Source organism: Aspergillus novofumigatus, assembly GCF_002847465.1.
Source record: "Aspergillus novofumigatus IBT 16806 chromosome Unknown P174scaffold_1, whole genome shotgun sequence".
Classification (NCBI taxonomy): Eukaryota; Fungi; Ascomycota; class Eurotiomycetes; order Eurotiales; family Aspergillaceae; genus Aspergillus; species Aspergillus novofumigatus.
The window spans coordinates 1,796,940-1,819,022 of record NW_020194274.1 but is presented as its reverse complement, the minus strand read 5'-3'; the positions used below and the strand labels follow the sequence as shown (position 1 = coordinate 1,819,022).

General features: G+C 51.4%; 9 protein-coding genes across 9 annotated transcripts; 5 read left to right on the top strand and 4 right to left on the bottom strand.

Annotated features, from left to right (window-relative positions):
* Positions 1-486: 486 nt before the first annotated feature.
* On the bottom strand, positions 487-4,813 carry jhd1 ([Histone H3]-lysine-36 demethylase; the record flags this gene model as incomplete). Its single annotated transcript, XM_024829410.1, has 16 exons — positions 487-1,395; positions 1,451-1,510; positions 1,532-1,681; positions 1,703-1,786; positions 1,811-1,885; positions 1,910-2,089; positions 2,123-2,149; positions 2,177-2,221; positions 2,243-2,265; positions 2,287-2,458; positions 2,480-2,536; positions 2,570-2,709; positions 2,734-2,839; positions 2,870-2,962; positions 2,984-2,989; positions 3,011-4,813. 16 exons carry the CDS (start codon positions 4,811-4,813, stop codon positions 487-489), a joined length of 3,930 nt encoding a protein of 1,309 aa, XP_024687121.1.
* Positions 4,814-5,915: 1,102 nt separating this feature from the next.
* Positions 5,916-6,740, top strand: P174DRAFT_447143 (putative pre-mRNA branch site protein p14; the record flags this gene model as incomplete). The annotated part of the gene is made up of 4 exons (XM_024828644.1): positions 5,916-6,183; positions 6,311-6,367; positions 6,436-6,563; positions 6,640-6,740. The coding sequence occupies exons 1-4, from the start codon at positions 6,128-6,130 to the stop codon at positions 6,738-6,740; spliced, it is 342 nt and encodes a 113-aa protein (XP_024687120.1). The 5' UTR covers positions 5,916-6,127.
* Positions 6,741-7,703: 963 nt separating this feature from the next.
* On the top strand, positions 7,704-8,708 carry P174DRAFT_399395 (putative snRNP and snoRNP protein). The gene is made up of 4 exons (XM_024823869.1): positions 7,704-7,738; positions 7,797-7,892; positions 7,949-8,055; positions 8,112-8,708. Exons 1-4 carry the CDS (start codon positions 7,717-7,719, stop codon positions 8,265-8,267), a joined length of 381 nt encoding a protein of 126 aa, XP_024687119.1. The 5' UTR covers positions 7,704-7,716; the 3' UTR covers positions 8,268-8,708.
* Positions 8,709-8,729: 21 nt separating this feature from the next.
* P174DRAFT_436951 (STIMATE family protein) lies at positions 8,730-10,405 on the top strand. The gene is made up of 2 exons (XM_024826162.1): positions 8,730-9,465; positions 9,532-10,405. The coding sequence occupies exons 1-2, from the start codon at positions 9,043-9,045 to the stop codon at positions 10,216-10,218; spliced, it is 1,110 nt and encodes a 369-aa protein (XP_024687118.1). The 5' UTR covers positions 8,730-9,042; the 3' UTR covers positions 10,219-10,405.
* A 282-nt stretch (positions 10,406-10,687) lies between these two features.
* P174DRAFT_436950 (WD40 repeat domain-containing protein) lies at positions 10,688-12,958 on the top strand. The gene is made up of 5 exons (XM_024826161.1): positions 10,688-11,160; positions 11,220-11,723; positions 11,784-12,214; positions 12,238-12,632; positions 12,690-12,958. Exons 1-5 carry the CDS (start codon positions 10,810-10,812, stop codon positions 12,839-12,841), a joined length of 1,833 nt encoding a protein of 610 aa, XP_024687117.1. The 5' UTR covers positions 10,688-10,809; the 3' UTR covers positions 12,842-12,958.
* Positions 12,959-13,219: 261 nt separating this feature from the next.
* P174DRAFT_426807 (uncharacterized protein) lies at positions 13,220-13,807 on the bottom strand (the record flags this gene model as incomplete). The annotated part of the gene is made up of 4 exons (XM_024825400.1): positions 13,220-13,240; positions 13,273-13,284; positions 13,371-13,388; positions 13,442-13,807. The coding sequence occupies 4 exons, from the start codon at positions 13,805-13,807 to the stop codon at positions 13,220-13,222; spliced, it is 417 nt and encodes a 138-aa protein (XP_024687116.1).
* An 879-nt stretch (positions 13,808-14,686) lies between these two features.
* Positions 14,687-16,968, bottom strand: P174DRAFT_447139 (putative hexokinase Kxk). The gene is made up of 5 exons (XM_024828643.1): positions 16,636-16,968; positions 16,445-16,567; positions 16,335-16,360; positions 15,866-16,273; positions 14,687-15,806 (listed from the first exon to the last, which is right to left on the bottom strand). The coding sequence occupies exons 1-5, from the start codon at positions 16,673-16,675 to the stop codon at positions 14,931-14,933; spliced, it is 1,473 nt and encodes a 490-aa protein (XP_024687115.1). The 5' UTR covers positions 16,676-16,968; the 3' UTR covers positions 14,687-14,930.
* A 393-nt stretch (positions 16,969-17,361) lies between these two features.
* Positions 17,362-19,248, bottom strand: P174DRAFT_508773 (SIR2 family NAD-dependent protein deacylase). Its single transcript, XM_024831489.1, has 2 exons — positions 18,775-19,248; positions 17,362-18,709 (listed from the first exon to the last, which is right to left on the bottom strand). Exons 1-2 carry the CDS (start codon positions 18,895-18,897, stop codon positions 17,555-17,557), a joined length of 1,278 nt encoding a protein of 425 aa, XP_024687114.1. The 5' UTR covers positions 18,898-19,248; the 3' UTR covers positions 17,362-17,554.
* A 160-nt stretch (positions 19,249-19,408) lies between these two features.
* Positions 19,409-22,063, top strand: P174DRAFT_382081 (Golgi transport complex subunit COG4). The gene is made up of 2 exons (XM_024823106.1): positions 19,409-20,671; positions 20,738-22,063. Exons 1-2 carry the CDS (start codon positions 19,454-19,456, stop codon positions 21,983-21,985), a joined length of 2,466 nt encoding a protein of 821 aa, XP_024687113.1. The 5' UTR covers positions 19,409-19,453; the 3' UTR covers positions 21,986-22,063.
* The last annotated feature ends 20 nt before the right edge of the window (positions 22,064-22,083 follow it).

Genomic DNA, 22,083 nt, shown 5'->3' with positions numbered 1-22,083 from the left:
GAAATACAACAGGGTTATCAGCCGGTCTGTCCCATTACACGCACATAAACGCCGAGTAAGGAATCGATAATCGATGAGGGAAGGAAAAAGGAAAGGTAGTTGAAGTGATCAGCAAGGTAATAAAATAATACCCTGTGGTAAAACGATTAATGCAATGAGGAAAACACCAAAACCAACAATTACCCCAGGTGAACCCTTGCCAGCAATGGAACGCCGTGTGCGAAAACCTGTAAAACAACCGAAAGAGCAGAAGATGACCTTGAAATCGGACGCTTAGAAACTCCGCCTGATGTTCCCCAAATGCCAAACCGCACATGTTGAATCCCGCCTTCTCGGCTCTCACTCTCAACCTCGCCGATTTTCCAGGCCGGATACCTATGAGAAAAGGGGAAAAAAGAAAGACAGAAAAGACAAAAGAAAATGAAGTCATAACTGTCATGGATAGAACCGCTTAAGTATGGGTCAAATTGAAGAGCCCAAACCAGGTCACACTCGCGTAGTTCGCTTGCGCAAGCCAAACTCCTGCTCTTGCAATTCGCGAATCAAGCGTAAACTCTCCGCATCAGGTTCATCGTCAGCAATCGCCGTGCGTTCACGTTTCGCGCCCTTATGCCCTGGAGACGTTGAAGTCGTAATCATACGGTCAAACTTCTTCTCCGTCGCCGGAGAGACTCCTTTCTTCGCATGAGACGACGAAGGGCGTGATGCAGATTTCTTCGAGCTTCCCTGCGCACCAGGCGTAACTCTACGAGCGGTGGTTGGCCCACTGAAGGATGCCCGTCTTGCAGACGGTGTGTGCGTCGTCGTCTTCACGGCCTTGGCTGGCTGGCTTTCGGGCACATACCTGTCGACGTGACGTGGTTGACGGGAGGAATGCCGGGAACTAGCAGTAGGCGTGTAATAAACAACATGGTTGTCTTTCTCCCCATCCTGCTCGGGAGGCACGTCCGTCTCGTCTGCCTGAGAAGTTGGCGGCGAAACAAGTGAAGCGGTTGGCTTCGATACGGCTGCCCCATCGACCTCCATAACGACCGTATCTGACTGAAATGCCGGCGGGGATGCGTACGAAGTCTGCCCCACGAGGGTCTTTCTCTCGGTAGACGTTAGATTTGTCTGAGCTACGCCATTGTGGTCGTGCGAAGTGCCAAAGTATGAGGGAGCTTCCAAATCAACCGGCCTCTGCGTATGAGACCTGTCTCCTTCAGCTCTGAAGAGACTGGCCGGCCTCGCCACAGGAGACGTGCTTTCCTGCTTCGGTCTCTTATTCAAAGTAAAGGCCGCGTCTTCCTCCTGCGGAGGACGAGGCCTCTTGGCAGAGGCTGCCGCCCTGGGCTTCGATCGTTCTTGGGCTTTGATAGGGTCGATTCTGCCATACTCATCATGAATGCACCGGCGCTAAAGAAGCAGTCAGCTGTGCACCTGCACAGGGAGAGAAAGAATAAAAACGAACCTTGCTCTTTCGACAATCATCACAAGCCTTGCTGCGCCCTTTCTTTCCTGTGCTGAGACCCTCGGGACTGCCATCATTGACTTTGCTGGTGGCTGCATTCGGTGTGCTCAAGATGGCAGTGCCATAATTCCCAGAAGCTTCAAGTCGATCTAGACCATACCCATTCGCGGCGTCCTGAAAGCCTGCTTCAGACGCAATGGCCGCCAATGAATTCAATGCCGATGCGGCATCCTGAGCCAAAGATGATTGGACCCCTGCAGGGAAAGATCCAACCGTCGTTTGCTTTGCCGAAATTGTGTCGTTGTGTTCATCCTTATGCCGACATCGGATTCTTCGCTTACGACACGCATCACAGGCAACACGCTTAGGACCCAATCCAGAGCTGCGATGTATAGATCGAGGTTTCTGACCCATTTCTTCCTTCAGTTCTTTCGTCTCGGTGCCTGGAAGCGTCGAAACAACGATAGGCTGAGGGATCTCAACGGTTGAAGGCGCAGAAGAGCTTTCTTCACTGGAAAGACCATTGGTCAAATCCGGAGGTTGTTCTAGTGGCCGCTGTACAGCTTGCCGTTCTGCGTACATGCGCTGCCCTTCTGCATTTCGCTCTGATCGACGGCTAGGCCGCCCTGCCGGCTTCTTCTCCGTAAGGCTGAGTTTGGCATTGCTTTCCACCACACCAGGGCGTGTCCATTGCGGAGCCTTTTCATTTCCTCGCTTCCACGCAACCCAGATTCCAAACTTTCTCACTGTGTCAAGTGGGTCTCCTTGGCCCTTCGGTATAGATCGCTTGACAGCGTTCCTAGCATCTATCGTCACTCCCTCAACCATGTAGCCACTGGCAATTAATGCTGTCCGGAGCAGGTACTTGGCAAGATCTGGAAGTCCCTCAAGTTCGGCCTGGGAGTAGAATCGAGAATTGTGATATGGATCCCCGGCAGGCGCCTTATTTTCGCGCTCCCCGAATTCGTAGTAGATAGGATAGGCTCTGTGAAATCGGAAGTTTTCATCCTCAGCGAAAGCGTCGAGCACGCTTTGAGGAATAGGATCGTCCTCCAGGTATTTCAACGCGGTGTACCATTGGATCCTCTGGAAGAACGGATACCGAAACTTCCTGGGAACCTTGGTATCTTTTTCGATCTTGGCAACCTTGATCTGCATTCCATAGTTGAGCCGCGTCAAGAAATTACCGCCAATGACCAGGCTATTCGTGGGAGTCCAGACGGCGTGGATCCAGCCAGATGGAATCAACATGGTATCGCCTTCAGACAGATCGACGCGGTAACACTCCTTAGTCTGGTCGCCAAGGAACGTGGAGTCTTGCGCGGGAGAGTTGCACCAGTCTTCATATTTCTTCAGATGCTTGTCCTTAGGTGGAATGAAGAAAAAAGTCTTTTTGCCTTTCAGAATGTGATAGTAGACCGAAGAACCGCCGAAATCGATGTGGAAATCGGTATAGCAGTCTGCGACAGACATGAGGCAGTAGAATTGAACTTTCGGATAATCGCCGATAGCCTTGAGCTCTTCAGGCCATACCGCATCCTGCAAGTCGAGGTCGCGCACAATTTTGGGTCGGCGTATCAGTCTTCCCAATTTACTTTGTGAGACCTCCAAACTGATAACATTGCGAACGACCTTGGAGCCGGTGCTCTCATAATAGTCAGCCCATTTCTGCATGTTCCACCTCTTGTCTTCGCCCTGCTGGGATTTGACGTCAATGACTTCGACTCTCTCATCAGGACCGTAAAGCTCCGCCACCGTTCGGACAGTGAGACCCTGAGGAACAACCATGTCCAACTGGTCTTGGCCGCAGTCGATGACGGTCTCGAAGTCCTTGCCCTCCTCTGGGACGTGCTCCAACAATTCATCGAACATCTCTCGGCTAGTAGCCTGCTGGACGAGGGCGTCGAATTCAGCATCGACGATTGGAATGGAATCACGGGTGTTCAGATGTGCTGGAATAACGATTGGCTCTGTCATGCCGCTACCGCGTTCGAAGTATTCGGCAGTGACCAACTCCGGTCTCATCCGAGGGAAGTTTTCCGGTAGAAAGCGAATCTTGCCTTCCCGAATGGGTTCAATATAATGATGTTCCAAGGAATCGCTGGCGGCCTTGACAAGGCCCTGGTTCAGACCAGCATAATCAATGGCAGTGCGGGCTCGAGAAGACTTTCGAACAAACGTTGTCTGTCCGTGGATCGGTCGACACCGGCGACAGATGAACTTGTCGACTGTCCGTATCTCACGATCATTCTTGAATCCGGCACAAACGATATGAAACCATTGCTTGCAGCCGTCACAACTGATCCATGTGACATCCCCTTGTTCTTCTGAATCCACCGGTATTCGGACCAGGTTACAGGCGGCGCAGTTCGCCTGGTTGTTCTCGTCGGATTCTGTATCGTCATCTCCCCGGGGAGGCACATCCATTGATGCCCGATCAGCACCGGTATCTATCCCTGTGAAGACTGAACTCTCGTATCGTGCCTCAGCCCCGGGCAATCTCGTGTCTGGAGGTCCTGGGCCCGTTTTGGCATTTCCTTCTTCTTCTTGCCAGACAATTGGAGGAAGCGTAGAAGAGCTTGTGTTGGGCCGTACTCCCTGAATGACCGGTCGAGAAATGAAGGCCGAACCGTCCGACTGAGATCTCATCCGAGATGATGGAAATGCTGTATTTGCGGAAGTGCGATACGCGGATTTCTCGTCATCTGGCAGAGTATATGTGCTTCCGAGACCAGCCCGAAAGTAACTCTTCGGTTCCTCGCCGTAATGAGGATGGTACGACTCATCAATGCTCACCCGCTTCGAGGGGTAGAAAGCGGCAGGGTGGAAGTTGCTTGGTCTCGCGAAATTTAGAAGAAGTTCAGCGTCGGTTTTCATGCTGTCGAAGGTGGAGGAAGGGTTTGCATCCGGCGCGACGGCTGACGGTGGGTGGTGTAAGGGAGATGGACTTTTCTCCGACCGCGGTCGCTTGGCTGGACGTTCTGAACTTTCAATGGACTGGGAAGGGAAGAGTGACATGGCAGGCGTTGGGTCTTGAGAAGGAGGTCTGTACGAGAGAGGCGCAAAAGTAGGACTGGTCGCTAGGGCGATTGTCGCGAGAGTGTCAATCGTGGAGCTGGAGCGACCATGGCTGGTTCGGCCATGAGATCCCCGATTTGTGTTCGAATAGACATCATTGTTCAATGTGTTCCGATCGCGACCAGAGCTCGCAGCTTGCGGGCCCCCGCGGTCAATCCACGAGGCACGAAAGTCGGTGGTTGTGAAAGGAGAGATAGGCTCCACGGCGCGTCGCGGAGGAGACGGAGTGCGGTATCGCGGCGGTCGAGGTCCGGAGTGGTTCAAGAAGGACGTGGCACCTATCATGATGAAGCCTGGGAGTAGTAGAGAGAAGGTAAAAGGAGATAAAAGGGCCGGAGAAGATTATGAAGTGCCTGCGGAAGGCGAGTTCAAAGCGGGGGTGATAAACCACGCGGGCTAGAGAGAGGCCACCGCAGGCAAAAAGAGAGTCATTCCTGGCAGATGATGAAAGCGCACAGTCAAGAAACAATAAAGAAGTGCGGATTAGGATGGAAAATCGAGTACTGAATGGATGAGACGTTGAGGGAGCAAGGTCGCACGCCGGAGCGCTGGGAAGTTGAGGGGGAGGGAAGTTGACTCTCTCTCTGCGGACTACTAGTTCGAGGGCGGGAGAGGACTGCAACACCGAGTGCGAGACGTACCGCCGCGGCAGGCGGGCAAAGTGATTGAGAGGTTTGTCACCACAGGGACAGTGACAGATTTTTGAGGAATGGAAAGATGATTATGGCTGGAAATGATTGAAGGCAGCGCGGTCAATACCCTTCAATCGACGATTGACAGTGTTGGCTGGGAGTTGAGGTGACTTGAAGGAGAGGGAGGCGACTTAGAAGGCCGACCAGAACCCACCAGCAGTAGTCTTACATTCTACATAGCAGCACATAGGTTATCTACATAAGGGTACAGTCGTTATCTCGGGCATTGATACCTCCAACCAAGTACTAGTACCACTGCTATTTAAGCCTTCTTATGTACTCCAGACCTACTATCAGTATCGAGGTTTCTATCGTTTGCGGCGAGGCATACCGGGGTGAGATAGGGCCATTGGCGATCGGCACTTGGAGAGTCGGTTTGTCTCCTGCATGAATATGACTAAGTAGTATATCTTGGACAATTGTAGCTTCTAATAGACGAATTCCAATATGAGTCTAGACTTGAGTGCGACCTCCAATAAATAATGACAATCATAATGGGATTCGCCAACGGCATCGGTCGACAAGAGGAACCAACACAGTGAGGGTCGTCTGCGCCTCTAAGCCCGATCGGGAAAGGGATCCCCCCTTCCGAACCTCGTGCTCACTTTCATCTTGCGCTCCTCCGCCCATACGGATATCGACTCCCTCTCCTCCTTCTTTCTGTTCCTCTTTCTACTATTCTGATTGATACCATCCTCTTTGGGTGTCTCTCTTGCTTTTAGATAACTTGACTATTGATTTTTCTGGACTTTCCTTGTCCCAAGAATGAGCCGGAAGCTCGCCCCCGAAGCCAATCGGTGAGTCTCCTCGCGCGAATCTGCCCCTCCGCCAGAGTCTCTTACTGCTCTTGGCCTGCCATCACGCGATAGTCGCTTTTCTCAACTACATGCAGACATATTGCCCATAAATGGTCATAGACGCTGACAAACGGTTTTCCAGGATTCTCTTCGTCAAGAACCTCAAGTACGTTTCATTCATCACTGCCCTGCAGCAAGATCGACAGTCCGACTACTATCATATCTTCTGCATATATGCGAATTGCCCATAGTGCCGCTTGATGACCAGGGACTGATGAGATGATTTTTTGCAGCTACAACGTGACTGCTGAGCAGCTATTTGACCTCTTCGGCAAATTTGGACCCATCCGGTGAGCCATACTTTGAGACACACATGCATACTCTGTGTTTTGCAATATATAAGCTCACACTGCCTTAGTCAAATACGCCAAGGAATTGCGAACAACTCAAAGGGTACCGCTTTTGTCGTATACGAAGACGTTCACGACGCCAAACAGGCATGCGATAAGCTCAATGGATTCAATTTTCAGAACAGATACCTCGTCGGTATGTGTCGCCTGGTGACAACAAGAGAGCAGTTGCTTGGTGAAAGGAGAATATTTTTGCTGATTACTGGTTCTAGTGTTGTACCACCAGCCGGAGAAAATGCTTAGGTCGAAAGAGGACCTGGCGGAAAGGCAAGAGAATTTGGAGCGTCTCAAACAGCAGCATGGGATAGAATGAGGCGCCTTTTTTCTTTTTTGACGATTTCTCTGAGTACCCTTTGCAGGCATCGAGCTGCATCTTGTCTAACATGGGTTGGTTGTGGGGTTTCCGGCGTTTGACTCGTATGGTTTTCGTGGCTCTTAATTACGGGTATGAGGGTTCCTGGCGGGTATAATGAGTCTCCCTGGTCGTCGTCTAGGGAATGAGACAGAGTTAGTCTCGTCTGGGCTGGGATATGTTTTGTTGTGCCGGCCAGTTGCTATCAACAATATTATTATCCTTTCCGTTGCTGCGGCATGGGCAGCTTGCGGACATTTCATCTCCATCGTCTTAGGGTGTACGGATAAGAAGACAGTAGTTTAGAAATGGTCTGCACCCGCAAAGCGTGATCAAGGTGTTCCGAGAAGTTGCCACGGCTCTCACTTGTGTTCGCGCATGAGCTGAAGGTCATGACATCGCCTTCGAAAGTCTACAGCATAGCGGAGGGGATATGGTAGCGGTCTACTCTGTACTGCGCCCTGCACCCATTAGGGCTGATTTTACATGGTGGCATAACCAGGGTAAGATTCCTTTCCATTTCACTGAGACGAACTCGTAATTGAGGGCCTAGTTCAGGCTGGTTTCGTTCAATACCCTTCAAGGACAAAGGTATACGGAAGCGATATGTGTAATAAAAGTGACAGAGATTTCTCCTACGAACCTTGACACTTAAGTACTGTACTGGCATGAGGTCATTGCCTCACTGCCTTATAATTAAGGTATGAAACGATCCCTGACCATCGGGTGCAGGTCATCCCAAAATGGACTAGCGCCGGGGACACCTGCGGCCCCACCGACCATTTTCTCTTCAAGATTTTCTTTGCAGGGCTCTTATCATGAAGTCTACTCTCAAGCATCTCTTTCCACCTGTTCTTTAGATACCCTGCAATACGGCAGTGATCCTTTGAGTGAGCCATTTCATCTTATTTTGAAAAGCCAACACTCACTTCAAACAATGTCTGGTGAAACTTCTGCCGGTAAGCGAAATTTTAACCCTCGTTTTGCGACCATCTGCTAATGAATCCGCCCGTGCAGCCTGGCCCATTGCCGACGAGGCCCTCACCCAGAACCTCCTGGATTTGGTGCAGCAGGCTTCTCACTACCGTCAGCTGAAGAAGGGTGCGAACGAGGGTATGTATATCTGGTTAACCTTTTGTCTCTTGTTCTTGACTGACATTCTGCCTCAGCTACCAAGACTCTCAATCGTGGTACCGCCGAAATTGTCATCCTCGCTGCCGACACCTCCCCTCTGGCTATCCTGCTTCACCTTCCTCTTCTTTGCGAAGATAAGAACGTATGATTTTTCTTCCGATATACTTATACTCTTGTTGAATACTAACTATCAATCAGGTTCCTTACGTGTACGTTCCTAGCAAGCTCGCTCTGGGCCGTGCGACTGGTGTCTCCCGTCCCGTGATTGCGGCCAGCATCACCACCAACGAAGCCAGTGACCTGATGGGCCAGATCAGAACCATCAAGGACAAGGTCGAGAGACTGATGATCTAAACATGGTTCGATCTGTGGATGAGTGAGGCAATTCCAGAGTTTTGCCCTTACAGTACGAGCTGGTCGACATGGCCCAGACTGTAAGAGTGCATGAATCATCGAGGCAAATCACGAGTCTATCTTCAAATTGAACTCGTGATACGAATGATTCAGGAAGTTGTCAAGGGGTTGAATATTTTGCCTGTACTTCTTCTCATGTCTTTGGATAATTGCTATATCTCGCTCGTCACATTGAGTGTCACCAATGAAGTGAGTTGTTTGACCACTCATCCCTCTTTTGGAGAAATATGCAGCGTAGGGAGATATGAACAAAAAAATAATTATTAGACTAGAAATATTTCGACAGTGAGAACTAGTTAGATAGAAGTGATGGCGAAATCGTCTATGCGCCTTGGCACTGCAGGATGAGCGGCGTGACTAAATCGAACTAGTGGACCATAGACCGTAACCTGGCGGAGGCATGTCTCATTCTGGCACTGACGACTTGTGGCATTTCAAGACAACCCACCTGGACTGGTTCCGACTCCTTGCTGGTAAAGGACATAACACTCAAGACCTCTTTTCTTACCTTTCATGTATTTCCGCCAACTTTGATCTATCCAAGCATTGTGGCAGGTCCAGCGTACACTCTATTTCGGTCATCATCACTGATGCCTGCTATACGAGCCGCCCTCGTATTATAGGGAGCTCTTGAAAGAGCCCTAGTTTCATTGTCTCGACGTGCCTTATTTTCATTTTGGAGATTGTGGACGTCGAAGGCGGAGATAGAGCAGGAATGTGTCTCCCATCTATGACTTCACTGGCAGCGGCGGCTACAGCCATCGCAGTCATGAGCAGTGGCGCCCCAACATCATCACCCACACCTTCAATACCTGTACCCTCTTCCATGGCTGGTCCGCATCATGATTCTGATGGAGAAGACAATGGAGAATGCAGACTGCTGGGTCCGTTTTCGATTCTCGTCCAAGCGGCACTCGGATCACTGGCGCTGTTGTCCTTGGTATACAAGCGCTGGAGGGAGAGACCCCAGCGGCCTGTGAAGGTGTGGGCATTTGACGTATCGAAACAAGTCTTTGGGTCGGCAATGCTACATCTTGCGAATCTACTCATGTCCATGTTCTCTGCCGGCCAGTTCGAGATCACGAGCAAATACAGGCCGAATCCGTGCTCGTTCTATCTTTTGAATTTGGGGATTGACGTGAGTCATTTCCGGACATTTACGAATTTAGTTGATGTAGGAGCTGACGATTGACCTCCGGATCAGACTACGCTCGGAATCCCCATTCTCATATTCATTCTCCACATTCTAAACCGCCTAGCGGCATATACTCCCCTAGCGAATCCCCCGGAATCGATCGAGTCTGGAAACTATGGCGCTCCGCCACGGGCCGCCTGGTGGTTCAAGCAGGCTATGATATACTTCTTTGGGCTATTGGGAATGAAAATTTGCGTCTTCTTTCTCATTCAATTACTGCCCTTCATTGTCAAGATAGGTGACTGGGCACTGCGCTGGACGGAAGGGAACACAGCTCTGCAGATCATCTTTGTCATGCTGCTTTTCCCAGTGATCATGAACGCCATCCAGTACTACATCATCGATACTTTCATCAAGAAACCGCTATCTCAAACTCACGAGCTGCTCCAGGAAGAAGATGAGGTGGAAGATGCTTTGCTGGATGACGGTCGAACACCGCGCAATGCACTGCTGTCTAACGTTAACGATGCTGATACATTTGGGCCGGATGAAGGTATTATGGGAAAGGATCTGGGCAGAAATCTGGAACCGCCCGCACGGCTGAACGGATTTGGTCATGCCGAGTACGATCCGGCTGTTGATGGGGAGTATTTCTCCCCAGCGTCATCGGCGTCTGCCAGCTCCAGCAGCAGTCATGGAGAATACGATGCAATGTCATCTTCCACAAAGCTTACACTTCAGAACAAGAGATCATGACGACCTTGTTTATGCTTATGCGTCGGCGTTGGGTGCTTGATATGGATACTTCTGTGCCGATGTCGCGGCCAGTCCTGCTTTTTTGTTCGCAGCCTTATACACTTCTAAATTTGTTTATAGCGATCCAGACGACATGTATATGCTTTAGTCACACTCCAATGAGATATCGACTCACCGTGCAATCGAGGCCATGGGTAATATATTAGGCATAGGGTAGAGTATGCAGAATTGGCGTGTCATCCTCTTTCCACGACAAAGGCTATTCTTGAATAATTATCCTACGACCTATTGGAATAACCTAGTCATTTTCAATGTTCAACTCTGTCGACCGTGACCTATATAGCTGTGTTGCTGCTTGAACCAGAAGATGCCGTAGGCATCAATATCCACCGCCAATGTCACCGCCTTGTTCTGCCGTTGAAGCGAAAAGAAAATTATTGTCAGGTCCTTTGACGGCCCGCAGACGATATTTCATTCGATCTGGACAATATTCTCACATTGCGCTTTCTATATATGGTACATTTATAATTATATCGATTCAAACGGCTTACTACTATCGTGTGAGATTTTTCTCATTCCGACGACGGCAAGATGCCCAAAACTACCGTCACTGTCAAGGAAAAGACCCGCCAAAAGACGACGGCAAACTCGCGCTCTCAATTTAAGAATGGAGCTTCTTCCAAGCCTGTCGACGAGAGCGATGCTTCCGATGTTGAAATGGTCGACGGCGTTGAGACCGAGAAAGTGCGCGAGAAGGACGAGGCGGAGAAGAAGCTGGAGAGAATGCTCTTCGGTGATGACGAGGGTTTCGTGGGCGCATTGAAGAACCAGGATCGCGAGCTTATGGCTTTGATGGCGAAGAGTGATGAGGAGAGTGGTAGTGAAGAGGATGAGGGCGATGATTTTGACGATCGGGATTTGTCAGATGTTGCTGATGCAGATGTTTGTTCATCCTCAACCCCCCGGTGGGTATGTGCGTGCGCTAATAGAATTTCCTACAGCTCTTCTTCCTCGATTCTGGCACTGCGCCAGTTGGTACTGAGCTTGCGGAGACTTCGGCGGCGGGGTCCGACTCTGAGGAAGATACAGACGCGGAGGAAACGCATCGCGCTGTGTGGCACGACAGCGACGATGAGCGCCTCACGATTTCGCTGGCTAGTCACCAGAGGTTGAGGAAGTTGCGCGTCACGGAGGCGGAGGATGTCATCAGCGGCAAGGAGTATATCAAGAGACTTCGCAGACAGTTCGAGCAACTGCATCCTGTACCGGACTGGGCCAACCCAGAATTGAACAAGAAACGGACCGATTCGGACTCTGATCGTGACAGCGACATGGAGACGGACGATGAGAATGAGCGGCTATCTACACAACCGTTGGCCAAGCTGCTGCAAGGTGCTACTGATCTGACCACGCTTGGTGAAAGCACAGGCGCGGGAGGCAAGAGAAAATTGCGACAGGAGGTGATAGATATCCACAGACTTAAGGATGTCGGCAAGGATCAGCCGGTAAGTTTTCTATGTGAGCGGCAGCATTGCATAGTTTTGGTATTAATCCTTCTGTTGCAGTCTTCCATCGACTCGCTCATGTTCCACCCTCACTACCCATTGCTTCTGTCGTCCGGACCTGCAGCAACGCTCTTCATCCATCACATCTCACCTTCTGCGGAGGCTCCCAATCCCCTTCTCACATCACTCCATATCCGCCGTACACCCATCCACACCTCCGCTTTTGCTCCTCCTACCGGTAACAAGATCTTTGCCTCTGGTCGTCGACGATACTTCCACATTTGGGATCTCGATACTGGCAAGGTCGAGAAGGTCAATGGCACTGCAGATCGTAAGGAGGAACAGAAATCCATGGAGCGGTTCAAGCTTTCACCCTGTGGGCGGTATGTCGGACTGGTCGGCTCCTCTCGCAAAGGAGGTGGTATCATCAACGTCCTGCACTCGGAGACGGCGCAGTGGATTGCCCAGGTTCGCGTGGACGGCCGTGGGGTGTCGCCGATTTCGCCTGGTGGAGTGATGGAGAAGGTATGACTGCCGCGAGCAAGAACGGTGAGGTGTCTGAATGGGACGGACGTCTGAACCGGGTTGTGGCTCGTTGGATGGACGCCGGTGCCGTGGGGACAACGACACTCAGCCTTGGTGGACGCTCTGGACGGACACAGTTGGGTGGAGACCGCTGGGTTGCCATTGGAAGTTCCAGCGGCGTAGTCAATGTCTACGACCGTCGCGAATGGGCGGCCGCATATGCTGCGCAGGCTGCCTCTTTGGAGACGTCGCCGATCCCGCGTAACCCGGAGCCTGTACGTGCCTTGGATCAACTCACCACGCCCATTAGCCATCTGGTCTTTGCACCAGACGGGCAGTTCCTTGTCATGGCTAGTCGGTGGAAGCGGGACGCATTAAGATTGGGTATGCCTCTATTTCTGCCACTGTTTATGGTAACTTTAACTGACTGACCTTTTACAGTTCACCTTCCCTCTTGTACAGTGTACCGCAACTGGCCCACATCCAACACGCCTTTTGGCCGTATCTCGTCAGTAGCTGTCTCCCCTAGTTCGGATCAGCTGGCAGTCGCCAACGAACAGGGCCGTATCCGACTGTGGGAGATTCGCGGGTAGACGGGTTGACTCAAAACAACGAGCTGTTTGGAAGAGGGAAAAAGTTGTTCTTGTACAATTTAGGCATTGCGCATCGTATAGATCTAGCATACATTCAAACGATAAAGATCATCGCACATATCACACGGCCATCGGCCAATAATAGATTCCCGGCTCATAAGCTTCAGCCGAACATTCAGACCGCATACTCCATTCCCGCCAAAGCCACTGCGAAACAAAAGGAAAAAGACCCGAAACTCCATCACTGTGCGGTCATTAATGAACTCAACGATTTCATAACCCCCTGCGGATAGTCAGCACCCCATCCCACCGAAAGAGGCCAGCCTCATATGAACGTATAACTTACATCAAGGCCGAGCTTTATAGCGAAACAAATCATTAGAATCTGCTCACACCAAGCTAATAATAAATCCAGGATAAAATAAACTCACCGAGTCCATGAGCTACCCCGCAAATCACAATCGTCAGCAAATATAGACGCCAGCAGAGCGGAACCAGAACCTGGTCCTCAGATATAGATTTAACTTACCGAGCCAATGATATGAACCTTTTGCACGCATCAGTTTAGCACATCTGACATCAAGAGAAACTCAAACCTACCTTCTCCTTATCTTTATTCTCCGGATCACTCTTGCTCGCGGCAGTCGGGTTCGAGTTCGAGTTCGAATTCGAATTCGAGCTCGCGCTCGCGCTCGGGGCCGGCGTGAGCGTGACGAGGACCTTGTTCGTAGAATCGAGCTGGGCCGTCGCGGCGGACACAGAGGGTGGGAAGAGTTTAGTGCCGAGAGTCGGGACGAGGGTTGTGTCTGGTGGGAGGAGTTTGGTGGTGGCTGTTGGTACGAGGATGGGAGCTGGCATGCGGATGGTGTCTGTGTTGGTGCTGTTGTAGTCTCTTACCCATCGATGAGGAAAGGCCAGGGCTGTCGTAGTGAGGGCCGTGGTGAGGATAGTAATAACACCCTTCATTTCTGCTGGTTATTTGGAACAGTAATTTGCTTGCGTGGTTAGTTATAATGGGGAGTTGAGAGAAAAGAGAGCAGGGCCACCTTGGTAGTTCGACAGGAGTCAACAGCTAAATCAAATTATGGTAACAGCTGTCTTGCAAAGCTTAATGTGAGTTGGAAATAAGAAGAAAGAGTTCCACATGTTGTGTATATATGGGCCTGTTGTCGGGTACATATGATACTCCAGCTTCCAGGCATCACAACAATGCAGTGCTGTGGATCAACCGATAAGACCATGTCCATCTGCCGGGGCAACGTGCCTGCCATAATGCCATGAGACCCTGGCATTTTATAACGGGTCATTATTCCGAACACCGTGCTCCTTGCGGAGGCGCATTCGTCAGGTCAACCGGGTATCGGGTTGGGGTTTGAATATGCTATAGAAACGGCAAGACTGCTATTTCATATAAGACCCCGTCAATCAAATGTCGTAGATGCTGACGAAGAATTTGTCGCAGTGTCGTCCAATTCGTCAGTTAATGAGGCCAGTCTGTTTTGGGGTATTCGAACATTCCTGCCGTGCCTTTGGAATGCTGGGTTCCTTGGGCAAATCTAAACATGTCTGCAAACCCAAAACTAGCAAAGAATCCAACTTGTCTCTGATTGAGCATCTAGATCCCTTGCCGAGGGCTCAGGTCTTCCATGCCACTTGTCCGCTGAGGCGGATATTCTAGAATGATTGACGTGCAGATGATGTTGGTAACTCAGAAGAGGCAAAACAATCAGCGCTGCCGTTCCCTGGCAAGTTCAATTTCGTCAGTTGGCTGTCAATGTAAGTAAATATGTTAGTCTTCCAGCGCATTTGAATGGATTGTATTGGTAGCGTAATATCATTCATTGAGCCTGTATGTTGTTTGTATGTACAGACACTCGCATTCCAGTCGGGTCGTTCTATGGGGTCTGTAGCCAAGAAAGACCATGTGCATCCTCCATAACACCGACAGATTCGTGCTCTTGTATGACTTTCATGGATATTTTCGTCAAACCCAGGGCCGCTTCCACTTGCCATACCAAAACACCGTATCCAAAGAAAACTCGTCATCAGCCAAAAAAAAAAAGTCCTTCCAAATATCAGATATTGACATTTAAAGCAGTTTCTGCATTTCGTCCTTGTTCCGGATACCAGCCAGGTTGCCGGCCCTGACACGTTTGAGGGTCAAGGCGGCGATCAGCGCGGCACCGACACCGGAACCATCCTCGGCCGCCATAATGGTGACCTTGTCCTTCTCGTTCGGAGCCCAGTCCAGGATCTCGCGCAGAGCCTGGGCACCACGAGCCTTGAAGTGAGGGTACTTGGTGAAGACGGAGCCGTCCGCACCAACGTGGCAGCTCTCGATCTTCTTCTTTTTGCAGATAGCGGCCACACCGCAAGCTGACAGACGAGCTGCACGCGTACCGATCAGCTCGGCCAGACGACGAATCATCTCGAGCTCGGCCAAAGTGGGCTTGATGTTCAATTCGCGCTCGAACAGCTCCTGTGTTTCCTGCAAGTTCTCGTAGGGATCCTCCTCGATGGCAGCCAGGAAGGAAGCGTCCAGCAAGTACGGCTTCCGCAGCTTGCTGGTGTCCTGATTCTGGAAAATCAGTCCTGGTCTGCTGTCCAGGAGATCAATCAGGGCCAGACGGAAGATCTCTCCCAGGTAGAGACCGGCCGTCATCTTCTCGAAGGCCTGCTGACCGGGGCGGGGAGAGTCGCGGTCAATGATGTGATCGTACTTTGTGAGGGGAAGAACAACGTGCTCGTTGTCGAAAGCACCGTACTCGCAATTGATAGCCACTGGCATGTCTGGGGGCAGGTTCATGTGGGCCAGCTTAGGGACGGAGCCAACATCCTCCATGTAGGCCGCATTGACACCTGTACCAAAAATACATCCAATCTTCATCTGGGGATCGGTGTAGGCCGAGGCGATGAGCGTTCCAGTGGTATCGTTGATCAAAGCAGCGACCTTGATAGGAAGTCCCTGAAAAGCACATTGTTAGATGTCCGTAGATTGGCGACAACAAGTAAGAGAGGGCATACCTTTCTCTTCAGCGTTTCCTCCAGGGGAGGGACGACATCTTGTCCCTCGACACCATCAATGTCGAAGCCCTTAGTCCAGCGCTGAAGAACACCATGATCAATGTACTCTTGTGTAGCCGGGTAGGAGAAGGTGAAACCGAGGGGCAATGATGTCAATCCTTCCTCTCCGTGGTGGAACTCAATGAATTGCTGTATGCAGTCGGCGATGTATTCCCACAGCTCCTCAGCGGTTCCGGTCTTCAGTTCTTCCGGCATGCGGTACTTGGACTGGCAGATATCGAAGCCTCCCTTCTCTTCCGTCAAGGTAATCTCACAGACGCGGAGGTTGGTGCCACCCATATCCAAGGCAAGGAAGGTTCCCTGCTCGTCTCCATCGGGGAAGTCCATAACCCAGGTAACGTTCATCGGCTGTTGCGTAGTCCTAGTGGTCAGCGTACAAGCTTCTCCGGACGGATGCGGTCAAGCTCACGATGTTACCGCCCTCCACGCTGAGACCTAATCAGAAACCACAGGTTAGCTTTATTAAACTTCTGATGGCTACCGGAGCTATCAAGGGATAGGTAAAAGATAAGGGCTTACCCTTCTCGAGCTCCTTGACGAAGTGGTCAACCACCTGCTTGAGCTTGGCCCTGTCCACAGTGAACATCTCCTCGAAATCCTTAATCTGCTGTATGAGATTCTGAGGCACATCGGCCATCGATCCTGTTTCAATTGCATTTCGAATGAGCCATCCTGCCAAATGTTTTGTAGCTTTGACCGGTTTGACCTACCCTTGCGGGATGGGGGACGCTTGGGACCAATTCCGACCATTGTGTAATTAGAGTGGGTATTAGAAAGGAACGATAGATATGAACAATGAAGGAGATATATGAAAAGAAATAAGTAGGAGAAGAGAGAGAGAGAAAGACAAAGAATTGAGTTGGGAGGGAGGGGGAAGGATATTGATAACGAGAACTACGGACTATGAGGTATCTAGAGACACCGTGGGGCAGCGACCGGAGAAGGTCCAAGAGAATCAAACACTGCCAGAGCCACCGAAGAAGGCCCCGCACAGAACGATGAAATCGCAGTGGCCGTTGATCATCCGATTCCCTCACCGGTTGGTCTCTTTCAGCTGGGGTCGAATTCTAGTGAGAATCGAATTTTCTGGCATTACGCTATTGATACTCCATCCATTGTTTATTCCAGATACCGAGTTTCTGCTCTAGGGGTTGGGGGTTCATACCGAGTCCCTCCCCACCTTTCGCAGGATCCGATGACAACCTTAATGCTTCCCAAAGGATTATCTAAATAATAGCAAATGATTGAGAATCGAATCCTCGAAAGCCGGTGAGATTCGGAGATCCTTTTGTGATGCGTCAATTCCGCTGTTGGCGCCTCGATAATAACAATAGTCAATAATCCATCCAGTAAGCAGCGCTGAGCGCTTCTAGAACATTGCTTATTATGGTTGCTATAGTTAAACTACGTAGTTAGTTGTCTTTTCATGCTAAGGCCAGCTTCATTATTAATTCATTATTTTGCATACCATGATTCATCTATGTCTCACCTATAGATTTCGTTCAGATTCTCGTCATTCACATTCATGTGAGAAAGTTTAGGATGCAAGAGAATCAACCATCCGTGATCCGGCCAAAGCCACATCAGCGCCATCATTAAATAGTGGTCACACTAAAGGACTCACATGGCTCACAGGGCATTTGACTTCTTCCTTTGACTAGCCAAATGAGGGAATACATGTCCCAATCCCCCCTCGCTGTCATGCACAGCCGTTGGTTGTAGCTCCTTTGCTTTCGCATCTCCTGTGACAAGCGCATCCTGGGCAAGTCCTCCGTCCATCTCCTCATCGCGGTGGATTCCGGACGACTGGCCCAGGGGCTGTTTACTCGACAAGGCCTGGGCACGGTGGGCTGCTGCCGTCCCTTGTCTGATGCCTGCTTCCTTCTGAGAATGACGATCCAATTGCCGTCGCACTCTTTCGTGATACGCCCCGGAAAATCCCAGCGCTCGATCAACTTCTTCTGTCAGACGCTCCACCTCATCGTGTAGCCGTTCGTCTCTTGTCCATAAAGGTGCATTCTCGGCATCTCGTGTCTCTTTATCAGGATTCGTCCTCTCCCACAGTTCCTCAAGTTCCTGTTCCCAACCGAGCGCTCGTGCGAACTTTCGCACACCAGCATCACAATCGCCCAAAAGAAGGACATCGTCGGGACGAGACCCCATACCTCCAACACGTTCCATGTTAATCAGCACTCGCGGAACCCCCTCACGACAGAATGACGGTAAACTAGCAAATGGGTGTACAGTGAGACTCGTCCCCATAACAATACATAAATCTGCTTGTTCCGGGAGACTTCGGTTTGCATGGAATTCCTCGGGCAGGGCTTCTCCGAAGAAGACAATGTCCGGCTTCACAAAACCGTTGCAACGAGGACAATGAGGCACCTCCCCTTTGGCAATAGCCTCCTTCATTTGAGGTTCCGGGTACGCCGCCTTGCAGTCAATACAGTGTTGCGACGCGAAGCTACCATGGGCCTCGACAATTTTCTCGCCTGGGACTCCTGCCAGGCGCTCCAAGCAATCAATGTTCTGTGTAAAGTGTTTCAACAGCAGCCCCTTATCGTGCAGTAACTTGACAAACGAATGCGCAATAGTTGGTCGATACCGGCCAGGCGCCAACTCACGCGCCAAGGCGTAGAACGGTCGAGGGTTCTCTCGAAAGTAACTGATATCGAACACATCCTCCGGCTCTGGCAGATCTAGAAAGGCTAGATTGGAGTAAAGGCCAGTGTCTGGGGAGCGAAAATCGGGAATGCCCGCCGAGGTACTGATTCCAGCCCCTACCTGCCATCACCACCGTTAGCTGCTACATGCGGGGCAAGGAGGGGCGATCTCGGAATATGTCATACCATGACCACAATGCGTCGCACATCTTTCTCTTTTATATATTTGGCTACTGCTTCAATATTCCGCGCCTCCAGTACCGATGGTGAAGTTCCCTCGTCGACCACAGTGGACGTTTCACTGCCCATGTTGCGTCGGGAATATCCCACACTGGGCCGCTATGCTGGTCTCTGGAACTTCGTCGGCGGTCAATGCAGCTGGTAAAGGAGCTCAACTTCTTATCAATTATGTTTGAGAACATAAATGATGAATAGATAATAGAGGCACGAAGACGTAGCAAAGAAATTCACCGTTGATAGCGATGCAGTAGCAAATGACGTCGAGTTGATATCTCAGAAGGAGAAAATCCCCCGATTGGGTAGTCGGTCGGCCTGGCTGCCTGAGGCTTGCAGTTGTACAGCAATCGGTCTCCAAGAAGGAGATTTGATATTATATTTTCATGCGTCCTGGATCAAATTGTTGTTAATACAAGATACAGCTCTTCAAGATAAAGTCCATTGCACTTCTTTCAAATGAGCGAATGTTCTGAAGCGATAACAGGAGCTGCCTAAGGCATAAGCTTCTCACCGCCCACTGGTTGCTCTATCTACTCCGTATCTGGATCGGATGAATCTCCGCACTGTCAACAAGACAAGACACATTGCATCTTCCACCGACGCTCCGTCGAGCAGGGGTTTGGACACGATGTCCAGGACAGAAAGCTCCATCACCAATGGGCATGTGGTCTCGTCTGCAGAACAGAACGGAGAACGCGCGAACAACCACCTCCCAATTGACGTGTTCAATGCCAGTTCCGTTGCGGAGATCAAGGCCGCCCTGTCACACCTCCATGAGCAAGAAGTCGCCGTCACCGCTCGGCTGGACGCCCTTGTCGCTTCACAGAAAGATTTCTCCCGGGAGATAGGGCGGCTAGATCTTCTTCGCGCCCACTTGGGTTCCCAGACCAGCACCACCCACGCAATCAGCCATGGCATATTGTCCGACGCGGCGGCTACCGCAGATCGCATCTCGAGCGCCGTCCGTCGGCTCGACCTGGAGCAGTCAAGAGTGAAAGCGACGCTGGAGGTGGTGGAGCAGGTTTCAGAGCTGAAGGCTTGCGTTCTGGGTGTTGCAGGCTCCATGGGGGCCCCGCAGGATTGGGAAACGGCGGCCAGTTATCTGAACAGGGCGTCCAAGATACCTCCGGAGGTGGTTCTAGGTACTTTTGCAGCCGAGATGGTGCCGACCGCTGAGGTTCCTGACCCACCAAACGTCACTCTGGATAACGCGGCTGAATCGCTTTGCGGCTTATTCCTGCGCGAGTTTGACAAGGCCGTTAAAGAGAATGATGGCGCTAAGATCACACGGTTCTTCAAGTTGTTTCCTCTCATTGGTCGCTCTGAAGTTGGTCTGGATGTGTATGGACGCTATGTATGCCAAGGAGTGGCGTCGCGGGCGCGAGCGAACCTCAATGCCGGCACGGGAGGTGCTCAGAGCAAGGATGGCTTCTTCTACGCAAATGCGCTGACGAAACTGTTTGAGCATATCGCCCAGCTCATTGATGGACATGGAGGCCTTGTGGAGCGGCATTACGGCCCGCGGAAGATGAACAGGGTCATTGAACGTCTACAGCTCGAGGCGGATCTCCAGGGTGGGATTATTCTGGACACCTGGAGCGACGAGCGGCACGTCGATCGCAAGCTCACAGACATCAAATCGTACGCCTTTACTTTCTTGGTGCAGAGTTTCCTTCCTGCTCAACGCAGTGCAACGCCTCGGTCGAATTCCCCAGCGGCTCGCGACGGACTCCCCGCTGAAGATGAGGGGGTAGACATGAAAGAGATCGACGGGCTACTAAACGAAATGGCAGTCATGCTGGGCCGCTGGTGTCTCTACTGTCGATTCATCGCCGAAACTTGCAATGTAAGTTATCTGACTGTGTCAACAGCCTTTTGGATGGATGTGTGCAGAAAGCTGACTCTGTGCAAGGCCACCGAGGACGAGACTCAGAAGTTTACGCCACCCAAGTTTCTACAGCAAGCGAGTCTTTCCAAGAAAATCAATGACCGCCTGACCAACCCATTCAATACTATGACGACCTTTTTCTTCCGTCGCTCGGTGGAAAAGGCGTTTCAGTTGGATGAACAGCCTTCTGGTCTGACCCTGCACCCGCAAAAGCCATTGAAGGCAGATCCTCCTCATATCACATCTGCAGTGGACGACATCATGTATATTGTCAACAAGGTCTTGCAACAGTCACTGGCCACGTCACAAATCTCGGTAGTGATTAATGTCGTCCCCACATTGGGACGAGTTCTTGGATCGGACTTCATCGGAATGACCCAAAGAAAGATGCGTGATGAATGCTATCCCAAGGCTCCTGTCCAGGGGGCTCAGCCGCCTGAACAGACCGTGATCTCCTTCCTCGTCTTGATCAACAACCTGGATGTTGCCATCGACTACATACGCCGCATTGTGCAGAACCACACCGAGACGAAAAAGACCATCACTGGCCCGGATGGTCAGGTCGAAGAAACAGACCAGCTGAGGTCCCTGTTCCCCGTGCCTGCAGAGGCCCAACTTGCGGCGCAAACGCTGCAGACCCTCGCCTCGTCCTTCGAGTCCAAAGTGAATGACCTCCTATCCGACGGCATCCAGGTCGTATTCAACAATGTCGTCAAGCACCGCCTGCGACCTATCCTTGCGGATGCTTTCCGTGACATCGAATACCAGCCGCGGGACGACAGCGACCCAACGAGCACCGTCTACCACGACTACGGCGACGGAGGCGAGGACGTAGACGACGGCGCCAGCCGAGCGGAGCTGGTCCGTCCGCGCTTCGCCGCCAGCTGGACCGAGCTCCTCCTCCCCATCTCCCGCATCCTCACAGCCTCAGCCTTTGACCGCCTTCTAAACGTCACAGTCGCGTACCTGGCCCGGCTGCTCGAGAAGAGACTATGGTCATACCACGGACGGATCAACGCACTGGGCGCCACCCGACTCGAGCGCGACGTCTCAGGAGTGGTAAGCGCAGCAGTGGACGTTGGCGGCGCCCAAGGTGCCTCGGGACGCTACCGACACCGGGAGGCGTTCGCCCGCTGCCTGCAGATGGTGCTTGTGATGGGAATGGACGACGACGAGTGGGAGGACGTCACCCGCGGAGGCGAAATGGCAGACGTGCTCGATAAGCTCAATCGGGAGGAGCACGCGCGGATCCGCGCAATGGTGCGGCGGTGATCTTGCGTCTCCTTTTTTACATAGTGTATACTGCATAGACTGCCGCGAATGTAAATAGCATAACCGTCAGATAGAAGCATTTACTGTAACGCGGCAAC